This window comes from Peromyscus leucopus, chromosome 9 (genome assembly GCF_004664715.2).
Source record: "Peromyscus leucopus breed LL Stock chromosome 9, UCI_PerLeu_2.1, whole genome shotgun sequence".
Lineage (NCBI taxonomy): Eukaryota > Metazoa > Chordata > Mammalia > Rodentia > Cricetidae > Peromyscus > Peromyscus leucopus.
In genome coordinates this window covers 22,843,815-22,868,921 of record NC_051070.1, presented here as the reverse complement: position 1 = coordinate 22,868,921, position 25,107 = coordinate 22,843,815, and the positions used below count along the sequence as shown (strand labels likewise).

The 25,107-nt window shown below is 41.3% G+C and overlaps 1 protein-coding gene and 1 pseudogene across 3 annotated transcripts in view; both read right to left on the bottom strand.

Annotated features, from left to right (window-relative positions):
* The window catches only part of Tbc1d4 (TBC1 domain family member 4), a 153,978-nt gene that overhangs the window by 15,555 nt on the left and 113,316 nt on the right, over window positions 1-25,107 (bottom strand). The window contains exons 9-13 of one of the 3 annotated variants that reach the window (XM_028864767.2): window positions 18,859-18,933; window positions 17,326-17,552; window positions 15,410-15,574; window positions 5,412-5,572; window positions 3,438-3,647 (exon numbers count right to left, since the gene is read on the bottom strand). In XM_028864767.2, coding sequence (XP_028720600.1) covers window positions 3,438-3,647; window positions 5,412-5,572; window positions 15,410-15,574; window positions 17,326-17,552; window positions 18,859-18,933 — 838 coding nt within the window. Of the gene's footprint in view, window positions 1-3,437; window positions 3,648-5,411; window positions 5,573-11,924; window positions 11,949-15,409; window positions 15,575-17,325; window positions 17,553-18,858; window positions 18,934-25,107 lie in introns of all 3 variants that reach the window. The other 2 variants (XM_037208352.1, XM_028864771.2) reach the window with 2 other exon arrangements.
* LOC114690193 lies at window positions 20,272-23,051 on the bottom strand (annotated as a pseudogene).

Genomic DNA, 25,107 nt, shown 5'->3' with positions numbered 1-25,107 from the left:
ATGCACATGCACACACACGCATGTGCATGTACACACACACACATGCACACACAGGTGTGTATGCATGCAAATAAGTAAATATTAGCTGTGCTATAAATTTCAACTCTGGGCAACTATGAAATCCTTAGAAGCAACAGCTTATATTATCATAAACATCATTAAAACAGGCTGGAGATGTGGCTCAGTGGTTAAGAACACTGGCTGCTCTTCCAGGGGACTCTTCGAGGACACTGGCATGCATATGGTATACAGAAATACATGCAGGCAAAATGCTCATATACATAAAAATAAAATAAATTTTAAAGCCCCATTAAAGCATTAATATTTTGTACAGGATGTATATATAAGGCAATACCTCATGCATTAACCTTAAACTGAAAACCATTTTACTGTAATTTTCATGCATCCCTATTATCATTTGTAGAGTTATTTAAACTACTCTTACCACTAGGCTATGTGTTCCTATATTCATCTTTAATAACCTTTTGTTCTTTTGAGGTGCTGGGGATTGAGCACAAGGCTGTGTGCAGCTAGGCACATGCTCTACCACTGAGATATATACCCAAGCCTCTAGTCTTAATAACCCTAAGAAGGAAAATTCATTTTATTAAAGTCAACACTCATTCACATTTTAATGATATAGAATTCTCTTTTATTTGGTGATCTAAAACACAAGCCCAGATTCATTAAAGGAAATGTCTCCAAAGGCGTCCACAGTCTTGACCTGTCTGTGTGTTAAACAACAGATTCTGAACGAAAAGGGACACAGACATGGGAGTGCACACCCCGTCCTTCCTTATGGTCCCTTCATGGGAATCTGAGGGTTGTCCATTCCCTCAAGCTCCGGGTTCTCCACTGATCAGCTTACCTTCTGCAACACAAATCTTTGTCAAGCATCCAAAGTCCTCGACAGCACAGAAACAGCAACAGGATGAATGTTACTCTTTACTTAACACAGTGGAAACCATCCGCAAAGAAGTAAAATATCTTAAAATGGACTATTCTTCAACTAGGGTGGGAAAGATTCCTATTTAAAAGTCTGGACACAGCCAAAAGACAGACCGACTACAAAAATATTCCGCCTGGAGTCCACTAGGTGGCTTTCTAGAGCAGTCCAGCTTTGCTTCTCTGTATTCGCTGGGTGCACATCTGAGATAATGCTTTCAAAGAAGTAGGTTTGCCAAAGCTAATAACAAACCCAACTCTGTGTGTACACCACGGCTAATAACAAACACAACTCTGTGTGTACACCACTGCTAACGGTGCGCACCACAGGGAACTGAGCATCTTTCCTCGGCTATCTCTCCCATCCCTGCTCCGCCAGTGCGCATCCCGGCTAGTCTGAAGAACCTCCCCTATGCCAGCCGTGGGCCCTGAGGACAAACTAAGAAGAACATTGATATCTATCCTCCCTCAATTGTTTAACTATAAGGAAATGTTGAGAAATGATTGCCACCAGACTAGAATGTTATCCTTTTTGTTTAAGCTAGGAAGTAAACATGGAGTTGATAAAGCCTTTTCAGAAGAGTTCTTATCATCCCTGTCCTTACCCTGTAAAATTATATAGTGTAGCTGACCTCAGGGCAGACATGTAATCATTTGTATTAAAACACTCCATCATCTCATACTAACATGAACAGTTGGGAAATATTGTAGAATACTCAAAAAAGCCTTGGAGTTATAATAGGTAGCCTTGTGTTCTAGAATTTGTTCCAGTTGTGTGCCACCATGTGGATTCGGGTGAATTCCTTAGAGTGCCTGCACCAGTCACTTACTGGTCTGTAGGATGAAGACTGAGCTAAACAACCTCCAAGGCCACTGTCCATTCAAACAGCCTAATATTTTAAAACTATCCCTTGATATTTAATACAAGATTTTATTTGAATATACTCTCAACTGAAATATGATGCGTGCTTTAAATGTTTAAAAGAATATTAATCATCTTTTTGCCAACTTCCTTTTTATGTTCAGGATACTCAAGATAAAACCAGTAGATGAAAAATATGAATTGCAGTCCTACCAAAAATCTTTGAAAGCTCCAGAGGGAATACTGTGTGTCATACAACTTCTTAAAGCCACATCAGTAGCAGCTAATTGAGTTTTTAACTTTACAGAAAAGACTTATTTCCTAAGGATATTTAGTAACATAAGCATTTTCCACTCTGGTAAGAAAAAGGCAATAAAAATAAACTAAGTCTTTACAAACTAAATAAGTGGTGCTAAAAATTTTTTTTAATTAAAAAAACCTGAATTGCATGGAGGTACAGTAACAAAAATGTAAGGGCATAAAACGAACTCAGGATGTGAACACCTACATTTTTAAAGTGTCTTTTGGAAGACAATGTAACAAAAGCAAGTGAGAGAAAAAAAAAAGCTATTTGTACATCTGCCAAAAACCCGAGAAGTCAAAGACCCACTTAAGCTAATCATTCATTTCACAGATGGAAAAACAAACCCTTTAGGTGAAGTCATTTGCCCAAAATAATGGTATTTGTATATGTTTTGGATGTGGCTACTGTCTGAGATCACTCTGTGTGTGGATCGATTGAAACTGAGACAAATTACATCACCCTTTCAAAGGGCTCAGAAACACATTCTAAAGCATTTAGTATACACAAACTTAACAGTCAATGGCCTTAACCAGTGTACCAGCTCTTATGAATATCAGATTATAAATTTAGTGATTTGAAAGCTATTTTATATAGAAAAGTAATAAAACCTAGAAAATTTGATTTGGTTATATTTAATTGATGATCGTTAAATTGCATATGACACAAACAAATTTGCTTGAAATAGGCATATTTCTCTCAGAATGAATGAATATACTGGAAGTTGACAGATTGCATTCAAAAAGGAAAAGTTTTTGTTTTTTCATATTTCAAAGTTTTTCTTAAGAAATGCACACCCGCCAGGCGGTGGTGACGCACGCCTTTAATCCCAACACTTGGGAGGCAGAGCCAGGCAGATCTCTGTGAGTTCGAGGCCAGCCTGGTCTACTGAGCCAGATCCAGGAAAGGCACAAAGCTACACAAAGAAATCCTGTCTCAGAAAAAAAAAAAAAAAGAAAGAAAAGAAAGAAAGAAAAGAAAAGAAATGCACACCAATGTTAAATTTCAATCCTGGTAAATACAGGGATCCTATGTATCTACACTCTTCATTACATAAAAAGGCTACTGATATTTCAACTTTATTAAATAAAAAGGCAAATATGTTAAACCTTTCTTTCTCAAGCCATAATACACAGAGAGGGGGGGAGGGAAGGAGGGAGGGAGGGAGGGGGAAGGAGGGAGGGAGAGAGAGAGAGAGAGAGAGAGAGAGAGAGAGAGAGAGAGAGAGAGAGAGAGAGAAATAGTAATAACCAACCAATGTTCCAACCGAGTATTATCTACCCAAAAAAGAGTGTGTGTGGAGCCCTTAGCCCTGCTTGAATGGCTAACCTTCCAGTTTCTGGTTTTCCTTCTCCATCCGAAGCAACAGGATTTGCTGATGTATAGCTTTTTTCCACAGACTCTTCAGTTCCTTTGATTTCTTTTTCTCTTCAACTTTTTCTGTATCCTCATCACCAGACAGGAATATAACAAGAGGCTCTTCCTCCATGGTGGGAGTCAGAGGAGATAACGGGAGCAGCTCGGTCCTGTCCAGTCCATCTGCAGAGAAGAAGACAGTGAGAGGCATATCCCTCCGTGGTCCTCACTCGGGGCTTCCCTGCAGAACGCTCGCTACTCGGCACCAGCTTCCACACAGAAAGTGCTCTGAGTGACTGGAACTAGTGATTTAAGTAGGCTCAGACTGAATTCCCCTTCCAGGTTTCCCTCTTGCAGTGAAACAAAAACACGCCTCAGGTCACCACTTCTCCTTTCCACCCAGAGCGACCCATGAGCCAGTGACAGCAAGGCAAGCCGGCCTTTCCCCAGAAGCTGACACTTCTGCAATTCATAGGTGTGTGTTCGCAGCCTGTGGGACCCAGGGCTAGGTGAGTAGGTGGGAGTGATCTCCTGAGGTCTCTGTCTACCAGCTGAGTCCCACAGGAACACCTCAGCTGAGCAATACTGGGCCTTTCCACGCTGAGCAATGGATCGAGGCCTTTCTCTCCCGGCATAGCCTCCTTAACCGGCTTGCCCAAGCTGAATATGCCAATTTTTTTTCTATTAACAGAATTATCCTATCTCTTAAAACATTTCAATCATGGCTGACATCCAAAAATAATAAGGTGTAGCTCTCTGGGAATAGCACGTAAAATCCAATCAGGAAGACCCCAAGCTCATTTTCCAACCTCAGGTCTCAATCTTACATCCATGATGCCCTTCTTGCTCAGTCCCTCACAATCGTCTGGCCTGAACAGTTTCTCAATATGACTCTAGAACTTTCCTGGGATATGTTTCCCACAAAGATGAGTGTAGATATTTGATTTTTTTTTTTTCTGTGAAGCCCTCGGACCATCCAAGGCAGAGTCAATGCCAGTTGATTTTGTTTATAAATTCACTGATCTCTGCTCTTAGGCCATTGCTACTCCTATGTTAATATACTCCTTGACAGCTCAGTACACTTAATCTCTCGTTTCTTGCTTTTAGATAAACATAGATCATTAATTCCCCTTCCCCCTTTCTTTCCCACTGTGATCAGAAAATAAAGTACATATGAAACTCTCTAACATATTTATATACTTTGGTCAAATATATAACTAATGTGTGTGAGTGTTTCCTACATGCTCCAAATGGATTAATTTTCTCTACAGTGGCAAATTATTTATCAGTGTTACCTGAAGCTTGTTCAATTGCATTATTCAAATGTTACGTGTGGTTCACCTCCCTATACTGAATTTTCAGAAAGGAATGTATTAAAATCTCCGATATGCACTATTGGTTCATTTACTTTTCTTCACCATTCTCTTGCAGATCCTTTTCTGGCCCTCCGGTAGACATAATAGAGCATGCTCAGTTTACAGTCACATCTTTTGTTTGCTGTTGTTCTGTTTAGGTTTTGCCCTGATTTTAATGGGTCTAATATATCACAGAATGCGGCCCATGCTCCCTTCTAGTTGCTTTGTGACCAGTGTGATCTCTCCATTTATTTGTTGTTCAACTTTCCTGTCACTTTGTGTCTGACTCTTACACAAAGCTTCTCTTGGCTTGCCTTCCGATCTATGGCAGCTCCATCATCGCCATCGTTCCCCAGCATTGTAGAGTAACACCCAAGTCAGAAACCTCACTCACTCACGCATCCATTCAAGCACATCCCAGATGTGGAGTCCAATGCGTTACCGTGATCACTCAAAAGAAGCTGCTCCAGGGCACACAGGGAGCTATGATTCCCCACGTTCTTCTAAATCTCTACACATTGAGCATCCCCATTCTCTTCCCTAGCCTAGGACACTTAGGAGGAGGAATTCTTGACTGACTTCACACACGGACCTTTCTGCTGCATGGCTGATGGGGACTTGTTCACAGGAGAGGCAACCCGGAGGAAAATGCGCTGCCTCCAGGAGATTCTGCGAGGGGTGACAGGGGTTCCTCCAGCATTCAGGGACTCGTTGCTGCAGGTGGATGAGGTCCTCTTTCTCCCTTCTCCATCACTGTGGAACGCCAACAGAAATGTAACTGGTAAGGAAGACAGACACTTCACAGAGACACAGGAGCACAAGCCATTCCAAAGCTCTGCCGCAGGCAAGCACAAAGCACAGGCAAGGAGGAGAGAGGCAACACCAGCCCGTTGGCCACCCAGCTGCCACATCTTGGGGAAAACTGCCATCCAGGCCGCAGCCCTGTCACACAGAAAGTCAGCTGTTTCTACTCCTTCCTTAAAAGGCAACCAGCCCTGGTTCTAATCTGAGGAAGAGCAGTCCTTATGCGGGGAAGGAACTTGTATGCTTAATCCAATGCTTAAGTAATGAACTTGTGTACTGCCCGGGAAACAAAACGGATCCCATGTAAGCCATCTGTGCAATGCTCAGAAAGACCTCTGCTTACATTCTAGGTAGATACAAGATGGCACAGCCTAATGTGACTGTTACAATTGATAGCTACCAAACATCCAGATCATGGCAGGAAATAACCTGAATACAGGCAGAATGGTCAACCTGAGGGTTATTGTCAAGTTATATATAAATAATTTTAAACAGTTCACCAGCCAGGTATGTCTTTGATACCAGCACTAGGGAGGCAGATGCAGGTGGATCTCTGTGAGTTCCAGGCCAGCTAGAGCTACACAGTGAGACTCTACCTCAAAAAAAAAAAAAAAAAAAAAAAAAAAAAGTTAACTAGATTTGTATGCAACATGACTTAAAGATGGTTTTGTATGCTGATGTGCACTGAGAAATAGTGGACAAATATTATCCAACTTAGTTAAACAAACTGACCTAAGATTCCTAACCTTTGGGTGGGAGGAATGTCCCTTCACTGTACCCTGGTGCTCTGTGAAACTCACATTTAGTAATTCTGTTCTGTTAGAAGAACTTTGTTTTTAAAGAAAGGAGAACTTCTGCATTCGCTAGGCTATGTGCAAATGAAGGCCAGTTTTACTCAAAGTTACCATCTGAAATCAACTCTCTTTGCACTTAGAAGACTATGCAATGATGGAAGCTGCTGATAAAAATATTTTACTTGTTGACATTCTGTAGTCTCTGATCTGTCCTGGGAAAATGATGAAGACAGCAATATTTACAGGTAGTGATGGCCACAAAAGCTAGTCTTCACTCAGAAGCACTACTCAGCTAGAAAAGCCACTGGCTCTCCAGTACTCAGAGGAGCTAATGATGTTAAGGGAGTTAATATGAGCAGAGAACTTCCATGCTGCCCATTACATTTTCTCTCATAGTTACTCTGTATATCTGCACTTATGGTGATCAGGAAATATAGTTGCTACTGCTGCTGTTGCTACTGCTTTCCTCCTCCTCTTTCCTCCTCCTCCTCCTCTTCCCTTCTCCTCCTCTCCTTCCTCCTCTTCCTCCTTCTCCCCCTCCTCCTCTTACCTGCTTCTCCTCTCCCTTACCTCCCTTTTCCCCTTTTTCTCTTTGTTCTCCACCTCCTATTTTTTTCTTGTTTGGCTTTTCATTTCATTTTGCTTGTCTGTTTGTTTGACTGGCCTCAAACTCTTAATGTAGCCAAGGATGATCTTGAACTTCTGATCCTCCTGTTTCTGCCTCCCAAATGTTACAAGCGTGTACCACCATGCCCAGTTCACATGGTATGGCAGATCAAACTTCAGGGTTTCATGAAAGCTGGGCAAGTACTCAACCAAATGAGCTCCATCTCTAGCCTCAAGAACAGTTATTTCTAATCTGGACTTGTCTTCTTAGAAATACTACTTCTGGATTCACTAAATTAAGGGTGACAAATGATGTAAGCATTAGCTAACTTGCATATTGCGGGTGTCAGGCTGTCTTATTTTCGGAAGTAGCTGATTCATACATCTCATATACTCACATCTCCTTTGACATGTATCCTGGATAAGGTGATAACCTCACTGGTGACCAATGTTCAAAACTCCCTGCAATACTGAAAAGCTTCACCTTTATATCAGCTTGGGGAAGCCATAGTTCAAGTATTTCCCCTTCAGCATTTCTATTAAAATATTCTCTATGTGTCCCGATGAGTACTCATGGACTGCTCCTTATCTTCATTTCTGCAGTGCTACCTTGCTGGGGTTACCTGCTAACCACTTGGTTCACAGGCCTATTACTGGCTTCGGGTGGGTAACAGCCAGTGGCAAGGACTCTACCAATTACCATTCAATAAACGAACGTTTTATAAAACTATGTAGAAGGTCTTAAGTAAAATGGACAAAGAAAATATTGAATGATCTAACAAGTCAGGAATAAATAAAAGATCTACCTCCTTCAAACTCTTCATTGGTAATCTATCTTACGTCTTTCCAGCACAAAGTTCTAGTAGCTGTTTCCAGAAAGAATAGACTGAGCTGTCAACAGCAATCATAGGCATTGACAACGGCAATATTGTTAATAAAAAATAGCTCTTCTTTTTCCTCTTAGGTGTTGCCTCTCATCTAATTTGTAATTTATGCCTCGGACACTCTATAACATAAATACTGAGTACCGAGAGAGCACCTAAGGCAAGGCCTTGCAGGCCAATGTTCAACAAACCATATTTTACTTTTAGATTTTTTTTAACATGGTTCTGCCAAAACTAGACCAAAACAACCTCAATGATTCTGAACTATGTATACTTTAAGGAAGTAATTAAAACACCTTTTAATACAAATCATCCTGAAACCCTTACCTAGAGGCATAGCAAGTGTTGAGAAAATACTGAAAACAAAACTGAATAGAACTGGTGTCAGTTTCACTGTTGTCTGTCAAAGGCAACCCTTGAGGTGGCTAGGTTATACGGTACCCTGGCACTAGCCCACTGGTACACATCTGAAAACTTTGCAGCAACTGGTTTTAAGCCCTGTGATATAAATAAACTGACAAATGACACATTTTTCATCCACATCTGGAATTGCCAAACTTCAGTGGTTAAAATGTGTGCTAATAATACAGGAAGGAAATGTGTACCTAGTAGAATATGGACCCCTTAACTCAGATAAAGCCTCACTTTGCAAAAGCAGTTTGTTGCTGAGATGAGCTAAAAGCTGCCCTGTTTCATTTAATAAGAGGAGGAAATGCGTGTAATTGTAAATGCAATTGGAAGGCAGCTTCCAGGGAAAAGCTTAACCAGGCAGTGTGCATGTGTGACTTACAGCAGCTCACTGTCTGGCCAGCATGTGGTCAGAAGTTTGCATGGTGAAAGTGGTCACTTAAGGAATTGAAACTGTATGAAACATTATACACTGATATACCTATATCCAGACTTGGGATGCGGGATAAAATGTAGGAAGGAGATGAGGGAGAGCTTCTTTTTTTAAATTTCTCTTGATTTTGTTTAGTTTCTCTTGTTCATTAGTTTTCACTTTAATGTTCTTAAACTTAATATTCAGAACAAGTATAACGTCAAAAGTGAAGTTCTGTGGTGCCTACTACAGCAGTGAAGATTCTGAGGAAGACCGAGTACACACACCACATACTATGCACTGTTCTGAACAGTTCCAAGCATGGTTGGTTTCATCCTTCTAGTAACTACATGGGGTGGGTGTTGTGATTTCCATTGCTAGTGAGAAACCCTAACTAGAAAATGGCTAAATAGCCTGCTTATTTCTGTGACAATGAGGGATGGAGCCAGAACTCAGAGCCAGGCAGACCACAGTCCAGACCCTCAAGGCATTATGGTTGACTGTGAAAATGTTGATGACCTTTGTATCAGTTCCTACAAAGCTCTAGGGTCTTCAAAAATGGAGCTGTTAGAGATCCAATGATTCTTGCTCTTTTAGCAGGGGGAAAAAAATCAGTCTTTAGTTAGCATGAAATCTTTTGATAGGTCCTTTCCAAGCAGAGAGGTAACTTATTCCAGCAGAGAAGTAACTTCAAAGTACCATAAGAGACTTATTTATGTAAATGTCCCACTACTTTGCTTTGCAATAAGTGCAATTCAAACTGTGTATGCTTATTTAAATAGGATGAAGTGGAAGTACCACAACATGGTAGAACATACATACATGTATGGAAGTATTTTTAAAGTAATCAGGCACAGTATATCCATATTTTCCCTTATTTTCCATGTAACCCAGGCCACTTCCTTTTGTGACTGATAATGTAAACATGTGCTGTGTAAAGTGCTTCAATAGGCTATAGTCAGGAAAAGTATTCCGGGCCAGGGCTTCCTCTATCAGAAATTTATGAAATTAAAAATGAATAACTAGGAAGGAAGTCCAGCTTGGAGAGCGTACAACCATTGAAAGGTTGGTATTTTCTTTACTACTAGGAACCAATTAATCAAGAACCACAATTCATGAGCATTGTAAGAAATCTAGGTGGGGAGGGGGAATATTCTGTGTGTATCACCATGTGCACTGAGGAGCTAGCTCCAGGTGCTCTCAACACGGCACTCATTAAACGATGGATAGAATGTGATAACTAATGCTTGAAGATGACGTGTTGATATACCCTCGAGCATGCAGGTATAGTCCCGAACGAACATCAACTACTGTTAACGCTGGGCTTCTGTGAACACAGAAATTTCACTACACACTTGCTTTCTTTAAGAAGAATCAATCCACTGCGTATTGTGTGGCATACAATTATTAACAGTTGTTCTACTAAGGCAAGAGAGGTCCACTTTGCTCTGAGATAAATTCTCTTGCCAGATTTACAGCATATTCTGCTGAGCAGCAAACTGTCTCCTGGCCCCCCTCCACCTCCTAGCACTCAACAAAAACCAAAATCATAAGGTTCGAGCCCATGAGTACCTGCTGGCAAAATCTTTATCTAAATCCTAGTGCATTTCAAGTTGGGAGAAGTAACAAAACTTCCTAAGAAGACTGCATGGGACAACAAACCGATGAAACTTTGGTTCTTTCCTACACGACCCACAGTACTCGCTAATTGATAATCGCATCATCAGCACTCCCCGGGTGTGACAGTTCTGGCTTTCAACTGGGCAAACATGTGACATCCTATGGAAGATCTTTACTAACTACACAGAAAGAAGATTCCACCACTCTAGCGGAAATCACTATGCTAGCTGAGTGTGAACCAAACATAAGAGATTAGTCAGTGGAACAACACACAGGGGAAAAGATCAAGACAAAGGAAGAGTTCTGTACCCTAGACTCTACACGTCAAATGCAGAGAGTGAGAAAATGTTTGTACATTGGGTTTAAAATATCTCTGGGTATGTTCTATGTTTAATCATACCCCCTGAAACATATGATAAATAAAACCATACCTAGTAAAATATACAACCTCTCCCAGAATCAGTCTAATGCCATGTTTAAAATAAAATGCAGGCTAGACAACGTTCAAAGCCAAAGGACATGAGGCAAAACCCTTACTTCTATTAGACTTACAACTTTTGTCTTTTGTCTTTCTTTCAGTGCTAGAGCTTAAACTCGGAGCCTTGTCATGCTATGCTACTGCTCTGCCACTGAACTAGGCTCTTGCTTCTCTGTTAGACTTCTGAAATGGGAAAACAGTCTTTAAATGATCATACATACAACTACCCAAAAAAGTGCCATCGGTTATAACTCTCAGAAGACTCTCTTTTTAACTTAGCATTTGTGGACAAACGATTCTCTGAAGATGCTTTTGTCTCTTTTCCTGAATAGCTGCACATAGTGCAATCTTTAATACTTTTATTACAACTACAGAGAAATCAAAGGGTTAAGATTTTGACTGGGAGACGGGCATGTGTTCTCATGAGACGGGTGATGCGGGCAAAGCGTAGAAAGTAGAACGGGCACAGAACAGCTGCTCAGAGTGACATTGGGCTCCAACATCCTGGATGTTTTCCAGAGAAAGTGAGTGATCCTCCAGGAATGGGTGTCACCACGGTCATTCTCATCCATAACCAGGAACTTGGTGTTTTCCTGACTGTGGCCAATGTGACATCTTCAAAGTATTAGCAATGCTTCACAGAAACCAATATGGCAACAGTTATGTTCAGTGGACTGTGTCCACCCCCAGTTCCCACTGCATTGGTGTGCTTCCTGAAAGGATGCTCATTTCTCTGTCTTCCTAGGATCCAAACAAACAACAAACAAAACTCCTCGCCTGCACATTAATATCTCTCAACTAGCTAAAATACTGTTGGAACTTTAATTTTAATTGGTATTTTCTTGGAGACCTCAGCTTTAAAGGAATTTCAATACAGAATAGAGTAGAAACAGGACTTGAGCTCACAATAATATTTTACGTGGCTCTCCATGATCTCTGATTACACCACAGGGCACATTTCCGTTTACACAGCCCTCAGGGAATGCAGAATGACAGCATGCGTTCAGCTGACAACCAGAAATGTGTCTTTAACTGAAAGGGCTATCCACTGGGAAAGTCCGAAAATGTATGAATGGAAAATGTTTCCCGTGTTAATCACCTTGATTCTGAAGCAGTGTCCTGTCTAGTAACAGGAAAACAAGAACGTCATTAGCACAAAGAGAGATCACTGCGCCAAATCAAGACTTAAAATAAAATGCATTTCCATAAGTCATCAATATACCACAGGCAAATTAGTAAATAATCATATTGAAAGTGAATACAAGTGAAGTATAAAATCAAAACTATACTACAAATACTTAGCAGAAATACCTTATTCTTTCTCATTAAAATTTTTATAAGAGAATAGAAGTAATGAATATCACTTTTTAAAATAACCATTTACTTTAACCAATAAACTTCATTATACATAATTTTTAAACATAAGCTTAAAACTTGAGAAGCAACTCCTCACCAACAAAGAAGTCTGTTGCTGGAAAGAAATATCGTATTTGGTGAATATACATTAAAAATATGAATCAACAGGCACAATTATGACTTAGCTACCAAGAAAAATTAAGTTAAGCTTTCTAAAACTAATTTTAATTAAGATATTAATTATTCCCTACCTGATGATGAATAATTAGAGATTCATTTTTGCAACTAGTAAAATATTAGGTTCCCAAGTAACAAGAAAATTTTAGCTGGTAATATTATATACTTCCTTCCCTAATCATTATGAATAGTTGAAGATATCATAGTAATTGTAGGTACATGATGTTCTCTCTATAGAAAGTGATAATGAGAGATGTTGAGTTCAGAAGCCACTGAATTAAAACCATGCTCTTGAATGCCATCATTCTTGGGACATACACCCTGATGTACTGAGAGCAAAGGATATAATATAGGTAAACTACTTACACATAACCTAGTTTGAAAAATATACATATTTATTTGTGCATAGAGAGAGCTTTGTAAATGTACATGTATACAGCAAATGCAACAAATGTTTAAAATTGATTAATCAAGATAAAGGATTAAAGGGAATCTTCTAATATTTTGTAATTATCTATAAATTTTATAATATTTCCAAATAGAAAAATATATATTCTCTTCAAGATTGTATTATATTTATGTCTAAGTGAATTGTTAGAAACCTAAGAATATACATTTTGTCCAATATTTTCACTGCACAGATACCCATTAATAATCCATATGTATTACAACTGATAATATATACAATAATTGTCACAACAGCACTCTAAAAAAAACCAAAATCCTATAACTACCTGTCCATTCATAACAGCACAGATGGGCTGGGATACATTAGGAATATACTACATAGCAATAAAACTAAAAATACTGAGGCACACCTAAGGCCAGGAATAACTCTCACAAAGCAATATTAAAAGAAGGCAGATACAGAAATAAAGGATGTTCTACCATCCCATTTATAGAGCATCCAAAGGCAGCAAAACTCAGCTCTGCTCTGTGAGGTCAGAAGGTAGCACTGACCCGAGAGATAAGAGCTGCCAGCAGGCTTCTGGTTCCCTTCCACTTCTGGCCTGGGGAGTGATGACATGATGGTGTTCTCTCCCTGGTGAGCCACTTAGGCTGTTAGGGTTGGTGTGCTTTTCAATGAAAATGGTTTGGGGTTTTGTCTTACCCAAACTGTACTTGAGACCTACTGGCTCTAGGCTATGAAATTAAGAGTTGGGAGTGGGGGGTGGAACTATTCTCTGATTTTTGGAATTTCTCACAATTGAAAACAACATCTAAAAGTACTTATAGTCTTCAGTGTTCGAGAGATGAGGACTTTTCTACATGTTCAAAGCAACACTGCGAATGACATAAGCTACTAATAGTGAAGTTTTCCAACCCCAAACTCCTGTATATTTGCCTTCTGACGTCAGTCTCCTTCCACAGCATGAGGTATGGGGGGGCTATGGGAAGCAGCCACAAAAACTAAAACACACAAATAGGCATGAATTCCTAAAGACAATGAACAAACACACATTAAACAATGGAAGTAACCTCTGTGTATGTATGGCAACCTCTAAAAAGGTCTATGGCCCACATCCAGTCACTGTTAAACCTTCAGCTTCTTAATGGCTATTTCTAACTGTCATTGGGGTGGGGGGATGCCTGTTCTCTACTTAAGAAAAGCAGATAGGGTTTCCCTTTATGCTGATTTCAACTAATGCAGCAGTTAAAGCCTGTGAACGGACTCGCTAAGTGGCCTATTCCTGTGAGAGAACAGTGTTGGAGATACTATGGTGGTGGAGACGCTTGACTACCTAAACTCACTGCATAGTTCATCGACATTATGCTCTTTTGTGGCAAGTTTTCTTAGAAACTCTCCTCACAGTGTTCCCCTGCAAACTATTTCATGGGCTTTATGTCATCAGAAATGAAATTCTGTTTGAGCACATTGCACTAATTCAAAAGGAAAGTTCACATTCCTAATCACGCTAATCCAATATGAAGAGTGGGCACATATGGACAAAAGATACTCAGAAATAACTCTAGGGTATGTCTAATTTGACTAGTTAATGAGACCTATCTACTTAAATGCTAACTTTTAGATGATCTTATATCTACAAGAAAATAAAAACAAAAGAATATTTGAGAAGGTATCAATGGCACACTTGCTCGCTGACAGCATGTATTCCTCTACTTGTCTGCAAGGATTGCCAATCATCAAACAAGTAGAAACAGCCAGCATGGTCCGTCAACAGGGAAGTAGATAAACTATGCTCTATATTAAGCAGAATACTAGACAGTAGTAAAAATGAATGAGTTCAAGCTAGAAACAAAAACAGGAAGGAAATTCAGATTGTTAAGCCAACAGCAATTCCTTTAAAAGAGTCTTACCATGCCCCAGAGACTAAAAGCATTCCACTTAGTATTTTCATGGCCAATATGATCTCAGCTTACACAGACACAGTTCTCTAAAGGTCACTGTATCTAATTTTGTGAAATGTAGGTGCTGTGAGAGTTATGTAAATTTTCTATACCAAGGGCAAAAAACAAAAGAAAAGCTTCAAGGTTCCGATTTCTCTCATGTCCTGAGAGTACCTGCTGACATTATCCTGAGCCCATTACACAGAGGCATATAGTGAGACTCAAAAGCATAAACCTGTCATTGAGAAAAATCAAAGAAATGCCTTGGAGATACTCAATGTACTTACAGATATTGCACCTAACCTGTTAGCAAGCCATTGTAGTCAGAGGCTTTGGGGTGCCAAGAAATACACCCAGAGACTAAAATCATAGATGCAAGACTAGGGAAGGTCTTGCTATTACATGATGATACCAGATCCTATTCCCAACAACACAAAGTTTAGATTCTGGGACGGCAGCAATGAAGGCATTTATTAGATAAAAACTTAATTCAAAAGATATAATCACATCATCAGAAAGCTTTGTAACTACAAGTTGTAATTACTTTTATTAATAAAATTAATTGGAGTCAAAGTCAGCACACTAGAAGCAGATTAGAACAATGCACACGAGTCACTCTACAGTTAACCAGCCACTTTTTAGTAACATTATCAATGTATCACTGGAGAAAATGGCGCTTTGCAAAGAGCACACCGATCTCACCTGATTTCATTTTCATACTGTGGGGACAGTCTACCTGAATTCTGGTAAAAGCTTTTCAGGAAAGAGGGGGCAGTGAAGGAAGGGGCAGAGAAGGAAGTGTGAAGGCTTGGAAGGCTGGAGGAAGAATTACTCTCCTTGTACATGCGTCGGGCTGACGGGAGAATGCTGAGTACAGAAAATACAGCAAATTTGTCTTAAAATTTGTATTTTAGCAAAAAATCTTCATTTACCAAGAAAAAGCATAGAAATAGGTTCTTGCTATTAGTTTACTCTTTGCTTGAAAGGCTGGCTGCAAGCTGGAGCTTACACAGAATCTAAAGAGAGGAGCATGCAGTCCTCTACTTAGGGCTACACTGGCAGTCCACCCTTTCATAATTCGTATTTCTTAACACTCTGGGAACAAAAAGTATGTTTACATGCAAAAGAGACTTCCGGTCAGGATAGGAAAACACAAACAGTTACAGGAAAACAATTTCCAGAGGGTAAACTGATCATGAATAGTACAAAGATTAACTATTCTAAAGATAACAGATCCCTTCTAAATATTTATGAACAAAATGTTTGGTTGATGTCAATCATCATCCACAGTATCTCTGGCTTACCAAACATTAGACTGGTGTTATTTCCTGTGTGGACTGCAGCACTGGTCATCCAAAGCCCTGAATCTCTCACATGGCTTTTTTTTTTTTTTTTTTTCTAAATAAACAGGGGGATTTCAATGTGGAATGCTTTTACAGAACGTAAGTGGCACCTTTCTTATACTGATGATGACAGAAATTATTTGAATGTATATGATGAAACATATGGGAAACTTGGGGAAGAATTGAAAGAGAGGTCATTTACAGTTCGAAATGATTGGCATCTTTCACTCTTGATGACACTTTGTTCTTAAGGGGAAAGAGATTTATTTATTGTCTTGGGTAAAAATAAGTGAAGTAATTATTTGTAAAATCTTTGTTTTCTTATGAACACTTAATCTCCACACACACACACACAAGATCTGAAAACAATTAATTGCTTTGATTTTATTTTTGTAATGTTTATTTTGTAATTTTGGTGTGTTTTATAATCTACTGGGTTTTTAGAATTCAAGTCAATCATAAAACTACAATGAAAATTGTATACTGAGAGTAAAACATGATAAAAACTTGAAAGGAAATCTGATATCATTTCATATTAAAATTGGTCTTTTTATAAGATGTTTTACTTTCAGTTGGTTTTATTTATGCCTGTGACCAACACAGATAGTCAACCCTGATGTCTACATGAAACACGCAGGGAGGAAAGAGAAACAAAATTAGCTGTCAGACACATGAATCTGAGCTAAATAAGAAGTTCCATACTTCATACCTGAGAAGTAATTTTCTTCAATTATTTTTAATACTATTTAAGGTCATTCTAATGGACAATGCCTGCAATTATATAGTCTCCTTCCTAGATACAGTTTTAGATAAAATGTGTAGCAGTTATCATACTTAGCTTTAATTTGCTATGTAGTAGCATGAAGGGAACTTAGATGAGTCCTCAGCCTGGCATATTGCAGGCTGACGAGAGGCTCTGGGTCTGATCATTTATGCTGACCACTTCCTCAGAGCCACCATTAACAAGACAGGATATAATATGGGCCAGCACACTTTCAGGCAAAGTGATTGCATGCCATGTTTTCTCTACTTTTTTCTGAAGCAAAGGGTGAAAAGCTTCCATTTATAATGTAAACTTAGAACTTTTTCAGGGTGTAGCTTAACCTCACCCATCTTCCCTTAACTCACTGAAGAAAACAAAACGCATCTCTTACTTCTTTGCTCCTTCTGAACCCTAAAATCTGGTTAAAGCATGAGACACAACCCACACTGACTCCAAAGTGACCCAAACAGAATGACATGGTGTCCCATGGTGGGGGACAGGCCAGGACCTACCTGCATTGCTCGCTGGAACTCTGCCTCAGTAGAGGGGACCTTAGGCCATGAGCCCTCCCATCTTGCAAGTTCAGCTTCCTCCTTGAACTTGAAGGTGGGTGGCTGAATGTGTGAGCCCGTCTTCGAAATTGTGGAGAGTCCGAATCCTCCTCGGGGAAGACGTGCCAGGCGGAGGACAGTGGAGAGGCTGGTGGTGTCCCGGGAGGAGAGTCCCCTGGTGAGAAGTCCTAGAACACAAACCAGGCAAGTGTCTGCCCCTACCAGGCTCACAGCAGACACACAGATACCCAGGGCTGAGTAGTGACAGTGGAGTCCTCTTCCTGACTCATGACAAAACTGTTTTGTTTTTCTTTTTACTCAACCCTGGTGAAGACTAATCAGCTTCACCACATCCCACTGCCGCTGATAAGCAGGTGTCACAGAGCATCCGAAAAGATGGGCAGGAAAGCGAAAGGCTGATAAAAGGTGCTCTCCCCTGAGGGCTGTGGTAAAATGCTAGGGCTACTGTACTCTTCCCATTGTTGCCTGAGAGATGAAAAGGGGCCATGACCGTAAAGGGGCAGAGCCTTTGTGCAGGGATCTCCTAACCTCCGTGACCTATGGCTCTGCAAGTTTCCAGTAATGTCAAAACAATATCACGGTGCCTGGGGCTTGGAGCAAAGCTTCTGGAAAAATAAATTAAAGCCTGTGAATTATCTTCCTCCACTCTGGATGTTTCTGTCCAGTGGCATGATCCCGGTGGTGAGTTTCTTTTAAAAGACATGAAAAACAGGAAATGAACAAAACGGAGCCCTCTGGAATGCCTCTCCCGCCCAGTGAAGAGCCAACATAAATCTTTCAATCCAGTCAGGTATGCTACATAAATGAGTACCATGGCAAATAAACCCTCCAGCTTGCTGAGCCAGGCTATGGATAAGACACATAGCTGTACTAGGGCTCTGGTGCCAACAAAAGTTTAATAAAAAATATTTCAGTGTTCCTACTAGGACAACAAAGGTTGATGGAGCCCCAAGTTGCCTACTGCAGAAAACAGGAAACAGGAAACCCTCACTAGGGCTGTCTTTGAGACAGAGAGGATGGTGTTGCCGCTGAAATGAAGGAAAAACAAAAAAGAGGAAAAGAAGTAACACGGAGAAAGAATAACAAGCTGTGGGGGGGTGGGGGGTGGGTAATGCCCGGGTGTGTGTGTATGTGCATGTGTGTCTGTGTGTGTTTGTGGGTAGAGGGTGGTTCAGTTTGTTTTACTTTTAGATCAACAGTTGCTCAAATACTATACTCAAATTATCTGCAGTGCGAAACGTAAGAGCAGAGTTAGCCAGTGAAGGGCGCACTCTGTCCCAACAGAAGGGAACTTAGCTGGGTGAAAAATAAACTGGTAAAACCCAGAATCTTACTTGAAACAACGGAGCATCAAATGTTTATTTCTTAAAGGCCATAAAAAAATCTCACCACAAAATAATTAGGCATGCATGTTTTGCCACAGCTTTGGCTAAGCAGCAGTGTTTGGTGAACTGGGGAGCTATGACTAGATACCTTCTCCGAAGCCAGACTGTTGGACCGTTCGAAGCTGTCCATGCTTCCAAGCCGACCTCTCATCCTGTTAGCTCCCTGTGTACAGAGAGTACATAGAATCATTACTACTACAACTTGCAGTTTTGCAGGAAAAATACAGAAGGAATTTGAAGTTTTCACTCCACCTAAGCATTAAATTAATCCCCTTGGTTCACTCAAACTTATCAGCTGTCTTAACGGCCATCAAAGCATACAGTATACAACTCCTCCAAACTCCCAATGTCTCTAACTCAGCTGTTAGATGATCACATGGCACATCGAGGTTTTTGAAGTTATTCTGGCTACAGCCTTAAAGGTTACTCATCCTCAAGATCAGTGAGAGGGCCAGTAACTCTGACCCCACACCAAATGTGAACAGAGCATTGAAAGTCACCAAGCAAGCTATACATACCTTCCCTACAACATATCATAGACATCACAATTCATATAAAAGAATGTAACAAATATGTTAAAACAGAATAATGTAATCCCAGGACTTGGGAGACTGAGGCAGGAGGATTGAAAATTCCAAGTTTGAGACCGGCATGAGCTTCATAGTGAGTTCAAGATCAGTCTGGGCAAGCTTTGTGTCCAAGTCAGAAATGAGTACTGGCTAAGCCTGTGCAGAAACCAGAGTTCTGCCCTTCATAGTAAAACAACAACAACAAAAAAAAAAGCCTCTTAAAATTTATTAATTTTGCTTTATTCATTATTCAGCAATACTTGCCAATGCCAATGAATCATTTCACTTGGATGTCAGTCGATGTCACTGTTAAGGGCTGGTTCTTGGTAGACATCTCACCACAATGTGAAAGGACATAACAGATAGCTATCTATTCCTCTCACAATACAGATGAAGAAACTAGGCCAAAAGAGGGTTGGGAGGCCTGTCATGTCATCCATGGGGTCTTAAGAGGTGGAGCACTGAAAACTTGGGACGGATCTAAAGGAGTGACCAGGAGCACGGGACAGGAACAGCACCTCTGCAAAATGAAGGGATAAACATCTCACAGCATTTACTATTTTAAAATCTCTCTGCATATACGCTGGGGGATGCCTTTCTGTGCACTCTGAATATATGTTGTTCCCATTGGTTAATAAATAAGCTACTTTGGCCTATGGCAAAAGGCAGCTTAGAGGCAGGCAGGAAATCCAAGGAGAGAGACAGGAAAGAGAATGGTGGAGTCTGGAGAGATATCACCCTGCCTGCCACCCAAGGAGCAACATGCCAGCAGACCGGCAAAGCCTCAGAACATGTGGTAAAATATAGCTTAATAGAAATGGGTTCATTTAAGATATCAGAGCTAGCTAGCAAGAGGCCTGCCACAGGCCATACAGTTTGTAAATAATATTAAGCCTCTGAGTAATTATTTTATAAGCAGCTGCAGGGCCATGGGGCTGGGTGGGACAGGAGAAAACTTTCGACTACACATATATATTAATAAATATTGTATAGACATATGTGTGGGTGGAAGGAATTAAATTTTACTTTAATTTTTAATCAAAGTAATACCTGTACAAAGTTTCAAGAGTCAAAAAAATTTTTTGAGCACGTTATAAATACACGTGTTTTTTGTTGGGTAACAGAGGCCGTAGATGGTGCTGTAGAGAGCTGGTATAGGCTTGGGCCCAACACCACAGACATAGAGAGACAGACAGACACAGAGACTGAGTCCTCCCAGCAGGCCAGGCCAGGCAGCATTCTTAGGCCTGTAACTCTTGGTTGGTGGGCAAGAGTCATCTGGGAGTCTGGTCCAGGGCTGGTGGGCCCCCCAGACACCTTGGAAGCTCCTTGGTCCAGTCCGATTGAGGTCTTGGATGGTGTTGCAGTGGCACCCAGGCTCAGCCTATGTCCTTCAGGGCCTTTCTGCTAAATTCTGGCAGCATGAAGGTTGCTCAGTGCATGTTCAAGTTACAGTATTTCAGCTGCATCTGCTCCACCTGGGCCTGTGTCAGCTGCTGCACCAGCTCCCTGAAGACGATGCTTGGGGTTTTGCTGCACAGCATGAAGTCGGTCGGGTAGCTTGATAGGTGGGGATGGTGCAGTAGGCATAGCCCACCACAGGGAAGAGAGATTTGCAGAAGTGTCTCATCTCCTGGATGAGGTCCAGGTACAGCCACTGGCACTCGCCCTGGCAATAGAGGATGTTGTCTTCCTTGAGTGCTGTCTTCATGAGCTGGTAATCAGAAGCCTTGAAGAGGCTCTCAGCAGGGCCCGTTGGGTCTGAGGAATCGAAGATGATGATGATGTCGAAGGCATCTGTTTCATTTTGTTTCATGAACTCACAGCCATCACCCACAGGGAGGGTTAGCTTTGAGCTGGAGCAGCCGATGACCATGCCTGGCAGGAACTTCTTAGAGTCTTTCATGACATCCTCATCGATCTCACACTGGACCATAGACTCTACAGAGAGATGCTTCACCACTTCCCATAAGACCCCTTCATCTCCACCCCCTGAGGACCAGCATCTTCTACGGGTTGGGGTTGCTGCAGGGTGGCAGGTTGGCAATCATCTTCTGGTAGGAGAATGCGTCCCTGTCAGTACACTGGATGACACCATCCAGAACCACCAGCACATTGCGGTAGGTTTTACTACGGAAGACAAGGATGCCTTGGTACCAAGACCAACCGCAGTGCAGCATCTGCTCCACCCGCAGCAACAAGTCCTGGCCAGGCCACAGGCTGCAGGTCTCTGGAACCAGCCCTTGAGGATGGTAGTAGCCTGGGACTGCAGGCCACATGGAGCCACAGCACAATGGGACCAGCTCTGCCCACTGCCCGCACCACAACCTAAGAGTCAAATTTTGTTAGCCAATCTTATAAAGAAAAGTTTGGGCTCTCACCCTCGTCTCTCACACTTTGAGCCACATCCCCACAATCAAGTCTTGTAATGATTTATATACCATTTATACTGATGTTTCCAGTATTTTGGCTCATAGTATTTTTCCTTAGTCTTTCTGGTTCAGACATGATCTGGAAGATGAAACAAGTATTGTTGCTTCAACACACACATACATACACACACACACAGACACACACACCACAGTTAAATCGGTGTTTTCTGCTGTGATTATTTCACCTTTGTTAGGACTATTTGCAGCTAAGCTACATAGTTACCATGATTACAACTGATGATATTTTGACTTGTCTTTTCCTCTTTCAAAGTGTTCATGACCTTTTATTCAGAAATCACAAAATTTACCAACACCTCATAGTATGGCCAAATGTCACATGATCCACCAATTACAGTCTACAGTTTTGAACTCAGCATCAAGAGGTTTGTCTCCCTGCCCTGATCTGGACTCCAGGTCTTCCTGGTACCCTCTTCACCATCAACCTAAAATTTTCCTTTGGTACCCGTGGCATTAGAATCACATCTTCCTCCTTTTCAGTTCACTTCCTCATTTTGGTGGCACACATTCACCAGGTACTTTCTGAGAAAGGGGAGACTGGAATGTAATTCACTTTAATTTACATATGTGCAAATGTCACTACTCTGCGCTTATGTTTCATGAATAGTTCAATTGGATGTTTGGAAACTTTCCTTCCTCATTCTCTGGCCTTGCTCGTTGTCCTTTGTTCAACAATCCAGAGGCTTTGTGACTCTAAAGCATCTGTCTATAGTGCTGTTTGCTTTTCAAGCAGCATTCAGAAACTTCTTCCAATGCCTTGGAGTGAATTTTACTGGATTGCCCTAACATGTGTGTTCTAAGCCCATTAGATCAAGAAAGTCATGCTCATTAGCTCTGACATATTTTCTTTAATTATTTCTTTGAAAACCTGTGTTTTCCTTGTGGGAGCTCTGGCCCTTGGCATTTGGATTTCCGAACATGTCCTTTAAATTTTACATTGTTCAATTTTTCCATTGACTTGTCATTTTGTTCAGTTTTCCAGAAGATTATTTATCTGGCCTTCCATTGAATTTTTGCTTTATGGTTACTACTGAAAGTTTTAAGAGCTCTTCCTTACTCTTGTTCAATTGTTTTATACTTGTGGTAGCCTATCTTGTTTTATAATGTAAATTCTTCTCTTTTTTCTTTTAAGGAGAAAAGATAAAACTTTAATATGCTTTTGAGAAAGGTTGTATCTCAGAGCAACCTGGAGGGCCCAGTTGATGAGGCACACCCCTTGGTAGCAGCGTGTGTGTGTGTGTGTGTGTGTGTGTGTGTGTGTGTGTACGTGTGTACGTGTGTGTGTGTGTGTGTGTGTGTGTGTGTGTGTGTGTGTGGTGTATGTGAGAGAGTGATTTTATTTATTTACTTCTTTTTTCTTTATTCTTCTCAAATAGCATACATCCTGACTGCAGCCTCCCCACACTCCCCACCCCTCTTCTCCCCAGATCCACCGCTCCTCCGTTTTCCTTCAGAAAAGAGCAGGACTCCCAGTGATATTAATGGCATACCCCCCTGAACACACACAACCTCATCTGTAAATTATTCCTACCCATGTTCAGTGTATTAATTATAGTTTTAGATCCCCATAGGCTCCTTATAGACTAACAACTATATCAATAATAAAAGTCACAGCCATTGACTATGAGTCACAGTTTGGCAATTCTATGAAGTAGGGTTGATCACTGGGTATAAAGACTATAATTCTGATAGATTATTGTGGCCAAGTTAACTTCACAGCTAGTAAAGGACAGGCAGCAATGTGAACCCAGGAAGCACAATTAAAATTGAGCCCTCCTAGATGCACAGGAAGGAGTAGGGGAGGACTTAGAGATTTGCAGTCTTTTTTGGTTTGAGATGAATGGAGAGACGTTCTCTTGCTGGGTCTCTGGCCATAACAAAGGTCAGCTGGTTGCTTCTAGGCCTCCCTGAGCTAGCAGCCCCCCACCCCACCCCACCAAAAAATAGAAAAGGGAATCCTCTTATATTTTTGGTTGTGAGCCTAGATTAATGGCTGAGCCATCTCACTGGCCCCACCCTTTGTTGGGGCAGTGCTGGAGAGCTGGCCCTGATGGCATGAGGAGAGGTGGGCCCACTCTTGGCAGCCACCATAGTGAGGGGAGCTGGCCCCACGCCTCACCTGGGCAAAGTGGGAAAGCTGGCCCTGGTGGCATGTGGACTCACCAACTTACCTACCACCCTGGCCCAGGTACAGGGCTTTAAATTGGCCCTCGACAACATCTACCCTGTCCATGAACTGCTGACACAGGAAGGGGCAGTCCTGCGGAACCAAAGCTGCAGGACCTCCGTGACCCAGGGCAACAACAGGATATCTAAGAGGAATCCAAGTGAGAATCCAATATTCATAGAAGAGCAGAAGCCAGGAGCCTCAGAACAGTCCAATGACTCACTGCCACGAATATTTGCCAGTAAAGGTGTTTGGGCAAAAGGATGTACTGGGTGACACACCAAGAAATACCATGGCTTCCATGGTGAGTTTTTATTTTCTTTTTGCAAGGAGGTTGCAAGGGCCGAGAGCAGATATGGAGGGATGGGGGGATGAGTGGGATTGGGGTGCATGATGTGAAATTCACAATGAATCAATGTTTTTTTTTCTTTTTTTCTTTTACTTTTTTTATTATTAAGAAAATTTTTTCATTCATTTTGCACACCAATCTAGGATCCCCTTCCCCTCCCCCCCCCCCCCCCCCCCAGCCTCCTCTCCCAACCCACTTCTCACTCCCCACACAAGAAGGCAAGGCCTCCCATGGGGAGGCACATCCAGTAGAGGCAAGTCCAAGCCCTTCCCCCTGCCTCAAGGCTGCAGGAGGTGTTTAAAAGTTTTTAATAAATAATGGTATAATTACAGGAAGAAAAAAAGGGGGGGAGCCCTGGAGCCCCTTCTCAGTGCTGCCCTCCTGTGGTCGGGCTTTACGGGAGCAAGGTGGAATTATAACTAAAACAAATTTTCTGAAATGCACACCACCTCATCAGGGTTCTTTAAGTCCTTCAGTTTTGCATTATGGCAAACAAATGTCTAGTAATAAAATATATTTACAGCTAATAAACTAGTGCGTTAGTGTGTAGCTGAGAGGCAATCAGTAAAGCTGATTGGTGCCTGCTATTTTAGCTGAGGCCTATATGCCAACCTGCCCAGTGTCTCAACGGCTATCAGTCACACTAGAGAAAGCCGTCCTACAGAGCCAAAACGTTTTCACGAGCAAACTGAAGTCACGTATTTTGCTCATTGCGGTGTTTTATCCTTGACTGTGTGTTTGTTTTCATGTAAAATAAAAACAAAGTTACTTTAAAACTAAACTCTACCACAAGCTTTAATTC